Here is a 17,309-nt window from a genome sequence, read left to right as displayed (position 1 = left end):
ATAAGGCGTTATATAACTATTCATAACTGGGATTATTTACATATCTCATTTAGATAGTTATATGTTCGGAACGTCAGGATAGTTCGTCTCCCTTTCCCACTTAAGCTTGCATTGTTGTCTGTCTCCAGAGGTCGCGAGAGAGCTCAGAAACACAAAACTCCTTTTAAACCGCATGCAGATTTTGTTACGTGTCTCCAACATTTGTACATTAAAACGTTAAAATAATAAATTAAATATTGGTAACTGAATTAAAAAATTAAATGGGCACAAAATTATATTTAAAAAAAATATATTTATTATGTCATCAGAAACAACTGTGATTAGTCAATCCTGATAGCGTTGAGTAAAGTAACAGATACCATGTGACAGCGCGTTCTTCTCACTCATCTTCAGTAGCGGTCTGGATAATAATTTACAGCGTAATAAGGGTGATTCTAAGAATCGACTAATGAATTACATACGTTAAAATAAGATAAAAATTATTACAGGAAAGATGCTGGAAATAAAATATAAGCCTTAGCCAATCAGTGTGCTCGGCGGACATGGTTATATGGGAAATGTAGTTTCCAAAATCAAAGTATAAACACACATGAATTCAACCCTTTACAAAAATTACTGTATGATGACACTATTGTTATAGTTTAAATATAATTTGTGGACGCGGTCTGCATGGTCTACGTGTTTATTATTTTTAAGTTTTCGATTTTTTTTTTACCATAAAGTCACATGACTGCCCCGTTGACAGGAAGAAAATGGCGATCTTCAGTGTGTATGTTGTCAATAAGGCTGGTGGACTCATCTACCAGTACGATAATTATGTACCTCGAGCTGAAGTCGAAAAAACGTTCAGCTTTCCTCTTGATTTAGTTTTAAAGATTCATGATGAGAAGGTAGTTGTGTCATTTGGACAGCGGGACGGGATCAGAGGTGCGTGTTTATGTGTCTGCAAACCATCCTATGTATGAATGAATACACATTTATAGGACCATTCACTGCATTTCAACATCTGTCCTTATGAATTAACGTTATATGAATTGTTTTATTTTGTGCAGTCGGTCACGCGCTTCTCTCCATTAACGGAGTGGATGTGAATGGCAAGTACACGGCTGAAGGGAAGGAGATACTGGAATATCTGAAAGATCCTGCCAATTATCCAGTGTCCATCAGATTCGGCCGACAGAGACTCTCATCCAATGAGAAACTCATGCTGGCCTCAATGTTTCACTCGTGAGTAGATTTCCTTAAATAGATATTTCAATCCTTTTATTGTAATGTTGTTTCAAACCTGTATGACTTACTTTCTTCATCCACGGACTAACACAACTGGTCTATATCATTAAACAAGGCTTAAATACTAAAGTTCATCAGTGATATGCTTAGGAATTTATTATTATTATCAATGTTGAAAACAGTTGTGCTTATTAATATTTTTTGTGGAAACTGTGATACATTTTTTTTCAGGATTCTTTGATGATTATAGAGTTAAAAGGAACAGCGTTCATTTAAAATAGAAATCCTTTGTAACATAATTGTTAAACTGACTGACTTTAAATGTTTGAACATTCAACAGGTATAGGATAAATCATCATCAGAAGCATAACAATCATAATAAACCCTTCATCAAAATGCTGTTATGTATTTTGAAACTGACTTGTTTTTATTAGATGTGTCTTTTCCTGTCTTTTCTCAGGCTGTTTGCCATTGGATCACAGTTATCACCTGAAGTTGGCAGCTCTGGTATTGAAATGCTGGAGACAGATATGTTTAAACTGCACTGCTTTCAAACACTCACAGGTCTCTGTTTTCTCTTGTTGAAATGACAAAATGATATGAAAGGTGCAGTAAGCGATTTCTGAGAGATTTCTGTTGATATTTGAAAACAACCCAAACAAACACACCCCTCCCTTCATTGCTCCGCCCCCAAAATGCACAAACGGGATGTCTGTTTATCATAGCTAAAGTGAAGCAAAATAATGCTTCCTGAAAAATAAAGGAAAGATGACGAACAAAAAATGAACATACAGTACAAAGATTATATACAAGCAAGAGTTGGTTGTTAGTCACCAGCAGCTACAACAGCATATCTTGGTTCTGTGAAACAGCAAATCCAATGTTACTCGCATATGGAGCAGAAAAATCTCAACCTCTGCGTCCGTTTTCAGGCCTTTCTGCTTCGGTCTCTCCAGCTCTGGAAAGCTTTTCTAATATTAACACGGGTACTAAAGCTCTTGCCTGATCATAACCCTTCATCTGATCCTTTCTCTTTTGTAATGTCTCTCAGCCATCTCTCTTTCTACAGTCTTTCTTCAAATCTCCCTCTTGCTCACTTTCTCTCCTCCCCCATCATGAGTGGACACGCCCCCTACTGCTGATTGGCTACAAGTGTGTTGTGCTGCTCGGTCCGATCCACTTTCAACAGTGTTTCTCAGAAATCGCTTACTGTACCTTTAAGTCATGGAATGAGGTGTTAATTTGGTGTCAAACAATCCAGTGATTCTGACAGAACTTTTATTATTATTATTTTTGCAGGTATAAAGTTCATTGTATTGGCAGACCCTCGGCAGACTGGTATCGATGCCCTCCTAAGAAAGATTTATGAAATCTACTCAGACTTTGCACTGAAGAATCCTTTCTACTCTTTAGAGATGCCTATCAGGTGTTGTTTTTTACTATTACAAACATAGATTTTATGAGCTTTGCATGCAGTTCAATGTGATGCTAGTATCCACCAATAAGGTTGTGTATAACAAAAAAAAAATGCATGGTTTATTTCAGATGTGAGCTTTTTGACCAAAACCTAAAGAACGCTCTGGAAGTAGCAGAGAAAGCTGGGACATTTGGACCCGGATCCTGAACTGGACTTGCTTTGAGTGTGTTCGTCCACCTGACACAATCTCCAAAAGTTCTGCAGTCAAACTTGTCCAGAGAAATATTTGGGTTGCTGGCATTTCCATCTTTTCCAGACTTTTTCTTCAAGCTTGAATGATTTAAGTCAGTTTAAGACCACTGTAACTGCCCCTTTTTGTTTCTTTTTGAAATTAAGCCCCAAATTGAGACATAACCTTTGTAAATAATGTACATGGACAGTTTAAGTTTGTAATCTGATCTTGTGCAGAACTTCTAAACAAGATGGAGAAGCTTAACATGCTCAATACGTTTTATTGAGAGATTTTTTTATTTCCATCTATCCAAATGAAATGAAATTTACATGTAATTTGCATTCTGTCAACAGAATATGAAAAGTCTACTGTATCTTGGATCCATTTAGGTCCAAAGGTTGCTCAAGTTTAAAAGGTCAATCAATGATATCAGCAATCTGTAAATCTTAAATGTTTTATTTATATAAACTCATTTTATTGTGCTATTAAACATTCACGTGATATAACTAACAGTTAGGTCACGTATTTCATCATCATACACGTTTATGATTTTGTAATATACAGATACAGAGGTAGGACCAGTTAAAGCTCTGAAACGGATGAAAAGTTCAAGATTTAAATTTTATTTTATTTAATTTAATGGCAGTATTTTAAAACCACTGAAGAAATGGCTTAAACATGCCTTAATTAATATGTTCTGCAGTGTAAGTGTTCAGTAAACAGAACAATGTAAAATACTGTCATCCGTTTTTAAAATGAACAGAATAAATAACATGATGTGCTTCTGAAACTGACACAACATGGTATCATATTTTGTACACTGGTAAAAAATATAATGTCATATCTTGGGAATAGATATCCACAGTGAATTCATCCATATTTCATAAACACAAAAGTTTTGCATTGTGCCCTTTATACCATATTTTAAAAACTAGTTAAAAGACATTTAAATACTAGTCAGCCTTCTTGGGTACACTTCCCATCTTGGTGCGTATATTTCGGAGCAAGAAGTATCCAACTGTGGTGACAGTACAAGTTATCTCTGCTACCCAGAATGCTGTGTTCCAGCCATAGTGTTTAGCAATGGTGCCAAATGGCAACCCTGACAGGAATCCGCCAACTGCCGGAAAACAAACACAAAAACACATTAGTATTCTTTGAAATGGGTAACTGGCTAACATGTAACTTGTCTTTGGGAACGCTAATAGAATACACACTCTTCAAAAAACAGAGTAAAACTCCTAACGCTGATGTTATCGCTGTACCTGACCGATCAAAACATACTTGTAGACTAAATTTTGTCACAAAAACATGAGTGTGGACATTTTTTCTAATGGTAAGAGAACAAAGTTGTCTAAAAACAACTATGAAATAAATTTAGAAGATGGTTACCGTTTGCCATTAGGGCGACAATTGCATGAGAGGTTCCACAGTAGTTCGATGGAGCGCTTTCATTCGCAAGAACTCCAAACAAGGCAATCGGTCCATAGGAGGAAAAGCCAAATGCAGCACCCAACAAAAGAATCCAGACCTGTGTATATAATGAAACCAATACATTATAGACCCCATAAACACAGTTTTGTCACATTAAACAATGTGTGAAGACACTGAACTTACGTTTGAGCTGTGTGCTGTGACAGTAGTGCGGAAGAGGTACATGGAGACACACATCCCAGCCATCATGGAGAGCAAGAGCCCATGGCGAGGGTTTCCATACAGACGCAATCCATGCTGCAAATACAAGAGAAAAAAATCCTCCACTTTACATCCACTACTGTTCAAACCTTTGAGGTCAGTAAGAAATTAATATTTTTATTTAGCAAGGACACATTAAATTGATCAATAGTGACAGTAAAATCTTCTACATTGTTACAAAATATTTATTTTCAAATAAACGCTGTTCTTTTATACTTTCTATTCATCAAAAAATCCTGAAGAATAAATGTATATTGTGGTCGTACTTTATGGCTCATGGTTAGTCATGCATGGTATTTGGATTTCATATAAATAGATATTGGTAGTATAAACTCACCTTTGCCACGGCCCTGTCTGACAGGAATCCTGCGGCTAAACTACCCAGCAGTCCTCCCATCTCCAGGGCACTCATGAAGGAACTGCCTGTGAAAATCAGCAGCATTAAACATTTTTGCCCATTACCCTAAAGTCTTATCACACACTTTGCAGACTATTTCTTAAAGAGGACATATCAGGAGAAATACATCTCACAATTCAGAATTTTTCCCCCTCCTAAGTCTAAGCTTACAGCTCACAATTCTGACTTTTTTTCCCTCATAAGTCTAAGTATACATCTCACAATTCTGACTTTTTTCCTCATAAGTCTGAGTTTACATCTCGCAATTCTGACTTTTTCCTCATAAGTCTGAGTTTACATCTCGCAATTCTGACTTTTTTCCTCATAAGTCTGAGTTTACATCTCGCAATTCCGACTTTTTCCTCATAAGTCGGAGTTTAAATCTTGCAATTCTGACTTTTTCCTCATAAGTCGGAGTTTACATCTCACAATTCTGACTTTTTCCTAATAAGTTGGAGTTTATATCTCGCAATTCAGACTTTTTCTTCATACGTCTGAGTTTACATCTCGCAATTTCCTCATAAGTCAGAGTTTTTCATCTCAGAATTCTGACTTTTTTCCCTAATAAGTCTGAGTTTAAATCTCGCAATTCTGACTTTTTCCTCATAAGTCAGAGTTTACATCTCACAATTCTGATTTTTTCCTCATAAGTCTGAGTTTACATCTCGCAATTTGACTTTTTTTCTCAGAATACTGAGTTTACATCTCGCTGTTTTGACTTTTTTCCCCTCAGAATTCTGAGTTTAAGTCTTGCAAACCTGTTTTTTGTTTCCACCACAGAAAAAATAAATAAATAAAAAAGGTAATTGCGATTTTTTATCTCACAATTCAGTTGTTTTTTTTTTATCAGAATTGCGAGTTTGCATCTTGCAATTGTGAGATATAAATTCAGGATTGGGAGAAAACGTCAGAATTGTGTGTTAAAAAGTCACAATTAGCTTTATTATTAATTTTTATTGCATTGAGGAAGCAAGCTTCCATACCTTTAAAATCCTCATTAGATCACATTTGAAGCCTACACTGAAGCCTAAAAACCAAATACTTTGGACTACACACAGTACCCATTAGTGCTGACTGGCCCTTGTCCTGGATGAGGAAAAGTTGCCCCCAGTCAGTGTAAGCAGTCTTCACCCCAAACACCACCAGATAGCCAAACGATAACACCCACAGATACGGAGAAAAGATGAACTCTTTGAAGGTGCTTTCATTTTTGCTGGAGCCTGAAATCAAAGGTAGAGACCAGATGGATCAAATGTACAACTGTTATTGGAGGACAGACAGAAAAGTCCATTAGTTTAACACGAATGACCTTCGACAGAAAAAACATGAATTAATCCAATAGTTCATTCTTCAAAGAATCTAATGCAGACTTCCACAATGTCATAGAACTGCAATGACCTATACAAGCAAAACCAGTCATAGCAAACACAACTGAGTAAGGAAAATCAAGACAACAGCATTCCCAACTACTTCCTGATATAAAATGCACATGCATGTGGATTGTGAAGTCTTCATACCTCCTTTGCTTTTCTTTGCACCAGCTTCAATATTTGGCAGGCCAACTTCACTGGGCTCATTTCGGATAATGAGCAGACAAAAGAAGGACATGACCACACAGGTCAGGCCGGAGATGGACAGTGTGGACCTCCAGCTGTAGCTTTGGGCCATCAGTGTGGCAATTATGGGCCCCAGACCCCCAGCCAAATTCATACTGCAGGACAACACCGCCCACCAGGTCCCAAACTGAGATGGCTCAAACCACTATTGAAATAAATGAATCAATTCAATTGGAAAGGTTCCATGGATGTTAAAGGATCTTCATGGAACCACTGATGCCAATAAAGAACCTGTGTATGTACATGTATTTCTATGTACAATGCTAGTCCATAGAATACAGGAACAGACCCATACCTTGCGTAGTACTTTTGCACATGGTGGCCATCCTAGACCTTGACCCAGTCCATTCAGAAACCACAGGCCTGCGAACACCACCACCGAGGAGGACTGAGAGAAAATCACGTTGATGCCGCCAACCATAAACAGCCCAATAGAGAAAAGCCATCGTGCGCTCATCTGATCGGACAGCACACCGCTTATGAACTTGCTTATGGCGTAGGCCAGCGATTGACTGCTAGTGATAAGACCTGCAGTGCACAAAGATGAAATAAAAACATTGATTAGACTTCAGCAGAAAGTGATTCCCATTCAGAATCACTCAAAAACATTTGTGACCATGGACCGTCATAAGTCGCACGGGTATATTTGTAGCAATAGCCAACAAAACATTATATGGGTCAAAATTATCGATTTTTCTTTTATGCCAAAAATCATTAGGATATTAAGTAAAGATCATGTTCCATGAAGATATTTTGCAAATTTCCTAATGTAAATATATCAAAAATGTTGTTAAAATTAAAATTGTTGCTAAGGACTTCATTTGGAGAACTTCAAAGGCGATTTTCTCAATATTTTGATTTTTTTGCACCCTCAGATTCCAGATTTGTATCTCGGCCAAATATTGTCTTATCCTAACAAACCATCCATCAATGGAAAGCTTATTAATTCAGCTTTCGGATGATGTATTTATCTCAATTTCAAAAAACTGACCCTTATGACTGGTTTTGTGCTCCAGGATCACAAATGGGTTTGCAATGATAGAACAAAAGAGCAATTCTTTAGGCGTTATCACTCTACGTTGGCTTAAGGACTGTAAAGACTTCAGTGATAAGAGCAATTCAATCACTGTGCTGAGTAGATCTGGGGCAACACCAAAGCAGACTATCTCATTTTAATATTGTTATGTGGTCGATCTCATGACATGTTAAACATTTTGTCAAGAAAACGATGTCTGCTGTCCAGAAAATAACACTGGTTCAGCTCAATCAGCTCATATGTATGAAATGAATGATAATGGAATTTGGCATAACAGGGTGGAAGAAAGGCCAATTTTGTGTGTAAATGTTGCTACTTTTATTATAGTTTATTATATTCTATGTTTATATAATCATGACTGACATTTAAAGAAAAAAAAAATGAAACTAAACATGCAACAGGGTGGAATGTAGCTAGTACGTAATATATAATCTGATACTTTCTGATATTTAATTAATTTCTTTGATGAAATTTCAAAAGTTAGGTAATGTTACCTAACAGGGTGGAATGTGTATGAGTGGGAATAAACAAGATATTGTGATAAAACACCAACTAAGAGACTGGAAAGCATGTAGAAAGCATGTAGCAATGTAGAAAAAAGACACTACCATTCAAAAGTTTTTTGAAAGAAGTCTCTTATGCTCAGCACGCATTTATACAGTAAAACAGTAATAATGTTACAATTTAAAATAGCTGTTTTCTATTGTAATATATTTTAAAATGTAATTTATTCCTGTGATGGAAAAGCTGAATTTTCAGCATCATCACTCGTCTTCAGTGTCACATGATCCTTCAGAAATCATTCTAATATGCTGATTTGCTGCTCATGAAACATTTATGATTATTATCAATGTTGTTTTATTATCAACAATTGTGCAACTTAATTGTTTTGTGGAAACAGTGATTAATAGAAATTTTTTAAAAGAACAGCATTTATTTCAAAGCATTTACTGTCATTTTTGATAAATTTAACACATCCTTGCTGAATAAAAGTATGAATTTCTTTTTCTTTTTCTTTTTTTTTAAATTGTTAATACTACTGTTGAGTAGAATGAACAATTCAAAAAGGAATTTATTTAACATATCAATCAAGATATTTCATTTTGTACAATCTATAACATCTGCTTAATAATGTTATTTTATAATATTGATGTTCATGACATGAGTTTTAAAAACATGACTGTCTCAAACATGTTTTCTCTATTAGGAAATACATTATCAATAACTGGTAGTGTACTGTAAATTCATACATGTGTGCCTGTTGATATTCAACTGAATTATAATCCTTTTGGGAGCTTTTTAATTCAAGGAGATTTTCATCATGGACAGAAAAGGCACTGGATTCAAGGAATTACGCAGATGAATACAGGGAATTATGCCATTTACAAACTGCCTTAGTGCCTTCTGTCCATTGTTTATCATCCTCATTTACTGTAATTCCTATTAATGTATGCGTAAAAGGTTATAAAACGTGTGGGCACATGACAGAGAGGTAAGACAAAGTACAAGCCACTAGTTGCACATGCTCACCCAGATCATCCTTATCCAGCGTGATCTCCTGCATTACAGAGGGCATCACGAAGGAAAACGTCTTCCTGTTGAAGTAATACAGCGTGTAGCCCACAAACATGGCCAGGAATATAGTAGCTCGGTAGTAGCCATATCCACTCTTCGCCATGGTTGGCACAACTTTAAAACGATAAGGAAGGAAACGTAAGAGTCTTCTTCAGCTCGACACAGCAGGCATCTGAGGGCTATGAACTCATGAGTGTGGATCTGTGAAACATGAAGAGCTGGTGAGGTCAGGGGAAAGAGCTGTAATCAATGGCAGGGTTAATGGTCAACCTGGCAGAGATCTTTGGAGTGTTCTCCGGCAAACAACTGCTTTCAAGGGAACAGTGTGTAATGTACTCTACTGAACTAAAACAGGGAGCACAGCGTGCCACTGACGTTTTGTTTGTAGTCGATATTTTTCTATTCTTTTCTACTTTGTTGTTGTCTTAAACTTGTTGTGAAGAGGGTGTTATTGAAGATCCCCTAATCTGAGGAGTTTAATGATTGACGTAGGGGTCTGTATGTGACAGCTTAAAGGCGGTGTGTGTTGTGAAAGAATCACTGCACTATGGTTGTGATCACTCTTTATGGGCCAAGCACCAAAGGTGCCTTTTAAACACTTCCCTGCTGAGAAAAAGTTGTGGAACAAGGGTAAGTGTGACTGCTCCTTAAAAGCTTATGCCACACAATTTGCATCATACTGTTCACATCACACCATTCACGTGTAACACATTAACAGTTTTGGTGGTGACAACGCCTCCAAAGTAACGCTGAATGATCCCAAATTTTCAAATGTCAGCCATATGGTCTGTTTAAATCATGTCGGAACGACTATAACTGCAAGTCTGAACTTTAGTTGAAATTTAGGAGTTTATTGAGAACGTGAACGCTTTTTATAGAATATTGTAATACAGAATTTGCATAATGTATAGTAGCAGCAACTACATTTGGTTTGAAACTTAATTCATGACTGTTGTCACTGTCATGTGACCTATATGGGATCATTTGCATCACTTCACTGTCATTCACAACTCCTCTCCTGTGGCCTCATGGGATAGTAAAGTGTCCATCAAATGCACACTTCAAAATCTTACTGTAAGTAGTAGCCTAGGTCATCTGGGTACTTTCCAGCTACTGTTTTATTAATTGTATGTATTTGACGTATAGTGTGGCAGTAGGCATATTCAGATGCAGAGAATATGAACGCACCAAAATTGCCTGTCCAACATTTTGAATTTTGACATTCAATGCTGAATTTTTACCATATCAACACACAACCTAGTCTGGGTCATTAGCAACATGTGCTGAGGCTATCTGGTAAAAAAAAAAAAAATGTTTTGATTACTTTTGCTTAACATTATAATCATTTATAATCATATATATAAGCATTTATAATCATTTAAAAGTAAAAAATGCTACAAATTTTTCTTAGGTCACTGATACTCCCTGTCCACCAATTTGAACTTCATTGAAAACCTAGTTTTTCGGAACTCCTACTCGTATAACATCAATAACTGAAGCAATATCTCAGAATATTTTGGAGTGTCATTGGCAACAGCGCCTCGTATCGGTCAAACGTTATAAGCAGAGTAAAATCACAGGAACTTTATGTTCAATCAAATGTAGCAGATATATTCTATCTTCACATTGCTGCTTGCAGATAAGCTTTGTGTTTAGCATCTGCTGACCTGACTGTCATATAACATACGGGTATTTCTCGTCCTACTAATTGTTAAAAGTTTAGTGAGCAGCGAGCTGGTTTGATACTGCAGCTCGTAAACGTGGCAACACAATCAGTAGAACACTCATCCACTAGCTAACCTACAAGTAACGATAGTGTTCCTGAGAGTTAAGAAATTAATCGAAGGGACAATATAGAAAAATGTGATAAAAGATAATCGTGAAAACAATAACATGCCTACTTCCGTGAACAAGAGGTTGCCTTTCGGATGTCTGTTCCAGCAAGCAAACACTTTTCATTAACCCTTTATCCACGACCAAACCATGTCGATCCAAAACACAGTCCTCAAATGTTCATGTTACACTTAAAACGCTTTTTCTTAAAGTCAGACATTAGTGGAGCTCGTCTAGATGCTGTAAGTGTAAAATCCTGCAATACTTGTTCAACTAGTAATACAACCCATTGCTTCCACCTACCGGACGAGTTAGTGTAGAACAGCTAAATGTAAGGCTAATAAGATCATATTCTTCAAATTCTGCCATCTCTAAAGGCAGAACAGAAGCTGCATCAGAAGTGTTTTATTACATGAAATTGTGGATTTACACAGACTGTTTAATGCTGGACAATTGAAATTACAATTATAGAATTAGGCATTTGCTTTATAGTTTTTAAAAGTATATTGTCATTTAAAATGATATACATTCAGTGATCAGTGAAAATATGAAATTATAAATAAAATATGATGTACACCACTACCAAAAGAATGGGGTAAAAGAAATAAATATTTTTATCTGCAAGAATGCATTGACAGTAAAGACATTTATGTTACAGAAGATTTTGGTAACACTTTATTTCGATGATCCACTTTAAAAAAAACTACTAATTATAAGTAACTTTGCAAGTACATCAACTTATTCTATTAACCCAAACCATAACACCTAACCTTAACCTAACAGTCTACTAACAGTTTACTACAGTCTTTTGTATTAAAGAGACAATCCCTCTGCTTCCCCCTAAAGTCTTGGCGCACTGGTGAGGATTCACAGGTAACCTCTTGTGAAGTATGAGCCCCTCAAAACTCCTGCCCATATCTTAAACCATAGGCTACACACGTGTGACAGTAATAATGGCAGGGCAATAAAGCACAATTATGTGACGTGTACATAAGCGAGGAGATGGCAAGGATGATCATGTTTACCTTTTGCTCTACTTAGCAGTCAGCACAGCGTTTTCTGCAACAGCTTCTGAATCTGGATCAATAGCTTTTAAGGATGGTATGCTAAATATTCTGATAGAGGTAATAAACATTAAATTTGAGGTTTGGATTGTTCTCTGGAGGTATAATGCAGTTGAAGACCTGCTGGTTTTGTAATCTTTTTACATTTTATTTCTTGATATCAATGGTTCAGTCAGATCATTCTGGTAGGAGTGGGAAAAGCTGTGGCTGCATTTGGTCTCATATCAACTTAGACTTTGTCAAAATATCCCTGTTATGGTTTGTGATTGTCTTCTACACCTTATTTGGGGCTGCTGTCTTCTCGGCCCTCGAGAGACCTTCAGAGCTGGAGGCACACTGCAGATGGAACAGACAGCTGGCTGAATTTGTTCAGGATCACCAGGTTCCTTTGGAGGACTTGCGTGAGCTGCTGGGACACTATGAGGGGGCCATTGCCGCTGGCATTAGAATGGAACCACGGAGACCTCGATGGGACTTCTCAGGAGCTTTTTACTTTGTGGCAACTGTAGTTAGCACTATTGGTAAGTCCTATCTAATCAATCAATCTATCTATCTATCTGTCTATCTGTCTGTCTGTCTGTCTGTCTGTCTGTCTGTCTGTCAGTCAATCAATCAATCAATCAATCAATCAATTAGTCTATCTATCTATCTATCTATCTATGTCTATCTATCTGTCTGTCTGTCAATCAATCAATCAATTAGTCTATCTATCTATCTATCTATCTATCTATCTATCTATCTGTCAATCAATCAATCAATTAGTCTATCTATCTATGTCTGTCTGTCTGTCTGTCAATCAATCAATTAGTCTATCTATCTATCTATGTCTATCTATCTGTCTGTCTGTCTGTCAATCAATCAATCAGTCTATCTATCTATCTATCTGTCTGTCTGTCTGTCAATCAATCAATCAATTAGTCTATCTATCTATGTCTATCTGTCTGTCAATCAATCAATTAGTCTATATCTATCTATCTATCTATCTATCTATCTATCTGTCTGTCTGTCTCTCTATTTGTCAATCAATCAATCAATCAGTCTGTCTATCAATCAATCAATCAATCAATCTGTCTGTATATCTATCAATCTATATATTTGTCTATCAATCAATCGATCAATCAATCAGTCTATCTATCTGTCTGTCTATTTGTCAATCAATCAATCAGTCTATATATCTATGTCTATCTGTCTGTCTGTCAAACAATCAGTCTATCTATCTATCTATCTATCTGTCTGCTGTCTGTCTATTTGTCAATCAATCAATCAATCAATCAGTCTATCTATCTATCTGTCTGTCTCTGTCAGTCAACCAATCAATCAATCTGTATATCTGTCTATCAATCTATCTGTCTATTTGTCTATCAATCAATCAATCAATCAGTCTATCTATCTATCTGTCTGTCTATTTGTCAATCAGTCTTTCTGTCTATCAAACAATCAATCAATCTGTCTGTATATCTATGTATCTGTCAATCAATCAATCAATAAATCAATCAATCAATCAATCAGTCTGTCTGTCTATCTGTCTGTCTCTGTCAATCAGTCTGTCTATTTGTCAATCAATCAGTCTGTCTGTATATCTATCTCTGTCTATCTATCAATCAATCAATCAATCTGTCTCTATATCTATCTCTGTCTATCTATCTATCTATCTATCTATCTATCTATCTGTCTGTCTGTCGTTCTATATATCGCATAACTATCACATAAACTTACATATTTTTTCGTACCTTTGACTTTCAATGTCATCTAATTGAAATGATCATTATTGTAATTATAAAAAATAATAGGCTAATGCAAGTTGTAATTACCAGTAAACATCTGTGCGAAGGTGGTATTTAGCCACTAACGTAATTCTCTTTATTGACATAAAGTCTATTTATTACCTAAATAACCTTTTCACTCCATACATCTGTCCCTGTTTTTGAAGAAGCTTACCTATATTTCTCCCACTTACAGACTCTATGTAGTCATTATCTTTGGAAGAAACAGCGTTGTTCATACATTTCAAGGTAGAATGGCTGTTTACACGTGATAACAATCTTTAACAGTCTAGTTTTATCAGCCTCTGAGCTTATCTTTCAGTGGTGAATAGCAAGAAAATCAATTTCCTGGATACACGTAAGCAACTCTTGAAATGTACAATGTCCAATGTAAAGTGTAGTCTGTCAATATACTGTCATGTCATCTTGCTTGCATAGCACAACAAAAGATTACCTAAAGATTATCGAACGAGACGCAAAGCTGATGAAAATCTTGATTTTGTTGTGGTAGAACTATAATTTTTTTTCTTTCTTGTAATGTCAGAATTCATTGTTTGTATGGTATCATTCTGCTTTTCAGATTGAATTCGGAACAGCATATTACCAAACTAGAATTTCTACTCATAGTATCTTTATATGGCAGAAATAAAAGTAGCATTATAGTAGTAACATTCGTTTTGCCATGATTCTCTTTCATTAACAACATTTGTGTGTCCATATCAGGTTTTGGGATGGCAGCACCCGCTACCCTCAATGGAAAAATCTTTCTTATCTTCTATGGGCTGATAGGCTGCTCAACCACCATCCTATTCTTCAACCTCTTTCTGGAACGCATGATAACGCTGATTACATTCCTCACACGCAGTTGTCGGAAGCAAAAACAAAGGACAAAGCTGAGTAAAAAACATATTGTCCCACATTTAAACACACAACCAAAAAATGAAGATGGTCAGGAGGACTGGAAACCTTCAGTTTACTATGTAACCCTCATTTTGGCATCAGTTGCACTTCTTGTGAACTGTGGAGCATCGGGCCTGTACTCGGCTATGGAGGATTGGAGCTACCCAGAGTCTATGTACTTCTGCTTTGTAGCTTTCAGCACCATGGGTTTCGGGGACATGGTGAGCGGACAGAAGGCCCATTATGAAGCACGTTTAGTCTACCAGATAGCCAACTCTGTAATGATCATCCTTGGCGTAAGCTGCACATACTCTCTTTTCAGCGTCACTGCCATCATCATCAAGCAGATGTTGAACTGGATTTTGTCCAAGCTGTTCAGTCTGCATTGCTGTCAGTCTCAGGGCTGCTGCTCCGTCACAGGTCTGAAAGTCAAAGTACCGGCCAATCAGCAGATCCAGAACACAAGCAACCATCACGGCAGCTGTCATATGGTCAAGGCCTCTCACCCTTCCAAGAGCAAGTGTAAGTGTGCCAGCACTGCAGTAGAAACCGTGTGCCAGTGCCAGGACACAGTGAACAGCGGCCCAACCTTTGAACATGAAATCAGAGATTTGGAAAAACTGCCAAAGTATTATGCAGAGAAAGAAGTTTTCAGTGCTGTCAGCAAGAACTATCACCTTATGCATCATCACAGTGTGCAGGAGGATGTGAGAACAGTTACACCGTCAAATCTTCAGCAGCAAGGGACAAACATTAATGCAAAACCCATACTGTAAAAATATACTGGTAATTTAAAGGGAAATTTTTCACCCAAAAATGAAAATTCTGTCATCGCTTACTCACCCTGAACACAAATGAAGATATTTTGAAGAAAATGGGTGACCAAACAGATGGACCCCATTGACTTCCATAGTATGGAAAAAAATACTATGGGGTCCCATCAACTGTTTGGTTACTCATATTCTTCAAAATATCTTCATTTTTGGGTGAACTATCTCTTTAAGTAAAATAATTGTAGAAATGCGGTAAAAACCTGTAAACGGTTTTACATTACTATGTGAAAATGTGAATTAGATTTAACAGGGTAATGAATTTAAGTTTTTATTTAAGAATTTAAAATTTGTAAGTTTTGCCTCTTTGTCGCCATCTCTGTTTGAAACCTGCAATTGCAATTGAGGAATTATCATCTTTACCTGGGTTGTGCATCAACATGACTTCTCAGCGTGGATGAATCTAATGCTTTGAGAAGAATGTGTGGCTGTCAGTCACTGCACCGGTGGATACTGTACTTCGGAAAGACAGGTTGTAGTTTTGGAAGTATGACCAAAATAAGAATTTTCACTGGAAAATGTCATCTGAACAAGTAACAAATCTGTTACTTTTGTTTTGACCAACTAAGAAAAAAAAGCATAACAATAAATCGTGCTTAATCACATCAAATCGGGCAAATTATTATTGTGATGCAAAGACGAATTAATGCATGCTCGAATTTCCAGCGGAAACCTACCAGTACCACTCCAATTAGAAAACATTATTACAAGCTTACCGTTGTGAATCGGGCTAAAAAAAGGAGAAAGTTTTGTACACTGGCTGGTTATGTACTTACTCAAAAATTGATTTATTAATTGATTCACATATATAAAAAGACGTTCTGAATTAAGTAAAATCTCCCAAATTGTGACGGGAATTGTCACATGATTAGTTTTTGTAAAACAGCAATACTTTGTTGGGACTTTACAATAAGGTTCTGTTAGTCAACATTAGTTAAAATGAAATGACAATGAACTTGTAAAGTGTTTATTAATCTCAGTTAATGTTAATTTTAACATTTACTAATACATTATTAAAATCAAAAGTTAATATTGTTTAATGAACCTGAGCTAACATAAACATATAATGACAAAACATTTTATTAGCTAACACTAATAAAGATTTAATGGTAGGTAATGCATTAACTAACGTTAAATACTAGGACCTTATTGTAAAAGTGTTTCCAAAATGATATTAAAATTCATCAAATAAATGAAAAATTAATGAATCAACCAATTAATATAAATCAAATAAGTAGTCATTGGTTTGTGTCATGTGTCTTCTGTTCTTCTATTTTCTCAGATCCTTATTTTAAGTTTTCATGGACTCTGAATTTGTATTTTGTATTCCGTTGTGGTTAAATTCTCACTTCCTGTAGTTACGTATCATACTCACCTGTTTTTGTTTAGCTCCTTGGTATCCATTGTTTATGTATCCCTCTTTTTCATCAGTTCATTCATTGTTGGTTCTAGTTTTAACATGTTGTAAAACAGTTCCAGTTCTATTCCTTGACTACAACTGTTATTATTTGTATGTTAGTTCAGAAAAAAAAGCCTTTTATTTTTAATCTTTTAATCTTAATTAGACTATTTAAGAAAAATACCTGGCCAGATAAATGACAGGTATGTTTGACTATGCAAAAGTTATAGGCCATAATGCAGTTACAATGATAAGTGTAGTACTAAAGACACTAGTTGCGTTCCAAATGACGCACTATACACTATGCACTTATATACTATGT

General features: G+C 36.2%; 3 protein-coding genes across 6 annotated transcripts; 2 read left to right on the top strand and 1 right to left on the bottom strand.

The window, feature by feature from the left end:
- Nucleotides 1–711: 711 nt before the first annotated feature.
- On the top strand, nt 712–3,389 carry trappc4 (trafficking protein particle complex subunit 4). Its single transcript, XM_051861310.1, has 5 exons — nt 712–927; nt 1,053–1,227; nt 1,691–1,794; nt 2,530–2,656; nt 2,776–3,389. Exons 1-5 carry the CDS (start codon nt 753–755, stop codon nt 2,852–2,854), a joined length of 660 nt encoding a protein of 219 aa, XP_051717270.1. The 5' UTR covers nt 712–752; the 3' UTR covers nt 2,855–3,389.
- slc37a4a (solute carrier family 37 member 4a) lies at nt 3,318–11,305 on the bottom strand. Of its 4 annotated transcripts, none has more exons than XM_051861308.1 (9): nt 11,096–11,305; nt 9,154–9,399; nt 6,883–7,115; nt 6,489–6,732; nt 6,033–6,191; nt 4,912–4,997; nt 4,497–4,610; nt 4,272–4,410; nt 3,318–3,999 (listed from the first exon to the last, which is right to left on the bottom strand). In XM_051861308.1, exons 2-9 carry the CDS (start codon nt 9,299–9,301, stop codon nt 3,833–3,835), a joined length of 1,290 nt encoding a protein of 429 aa, XP_051717268.1. In that variant the 5' UTR covers nt 9,302–9,399; nt 11,096–11,305; the 3' UTR covers nt 3,318–3,832. The 4 variants fall into 4 exon arrangements, with proteins under 4 accessions (XP_051717268.1, XP_051717269.1, XP_051717266.1 ...); XM_051861309.1 differs by having other exon boundaries at nt 9,154–9,312; XM_051861306.1 differs by having other exon boundaries at nt 9,154–9,312; nt 11,100–11,300.
- Nucleotides 11,306–11,496: 191 nt separating this feature from the next.
- Nucleotides 11,497–16,198, top strand: si:ch211-261a10.5 (potassium channel subfamily K member 13). Its single transcript, XM_051861304.1, has 2 exons — nt 11,497–12,616; nt 14,582–16,198. Exons 1-2 carry the CDS (start codon nt 12,202–12,204, stop codon nt 15,532–15,534), a joined length of 1,368 nt encoding a protein of 455 aa, XP_051717264.1. The 5' UTR covers nt 11,497–12,201; the 3' UTR covers nt 15,535–16,198.
- Nucleotides 16,199–17,309: the final 1,111 nt, after the last annotated feature.

The sequence above is a fragment of the Ctenopharyngodon idella genome, chromosome 15 (assembly GCF_019924925.1).
Source record: "Ctenopharyngodon idella isolate HZGC_01 chromosome 15, HZGC01, whole genome shotgun sequence".
In the NCBI taxonomy this organism is placed as follows: Eukaryota; Metazoa; Chordata; class Actinopteri; order Cypriniformes; family Xenocyprididae; genus Ctenopharyngodon; species Ctenopharyngodon idella.
This window is presented reverse-complemented; position numbering and strand designations above follow the sequence as displayed.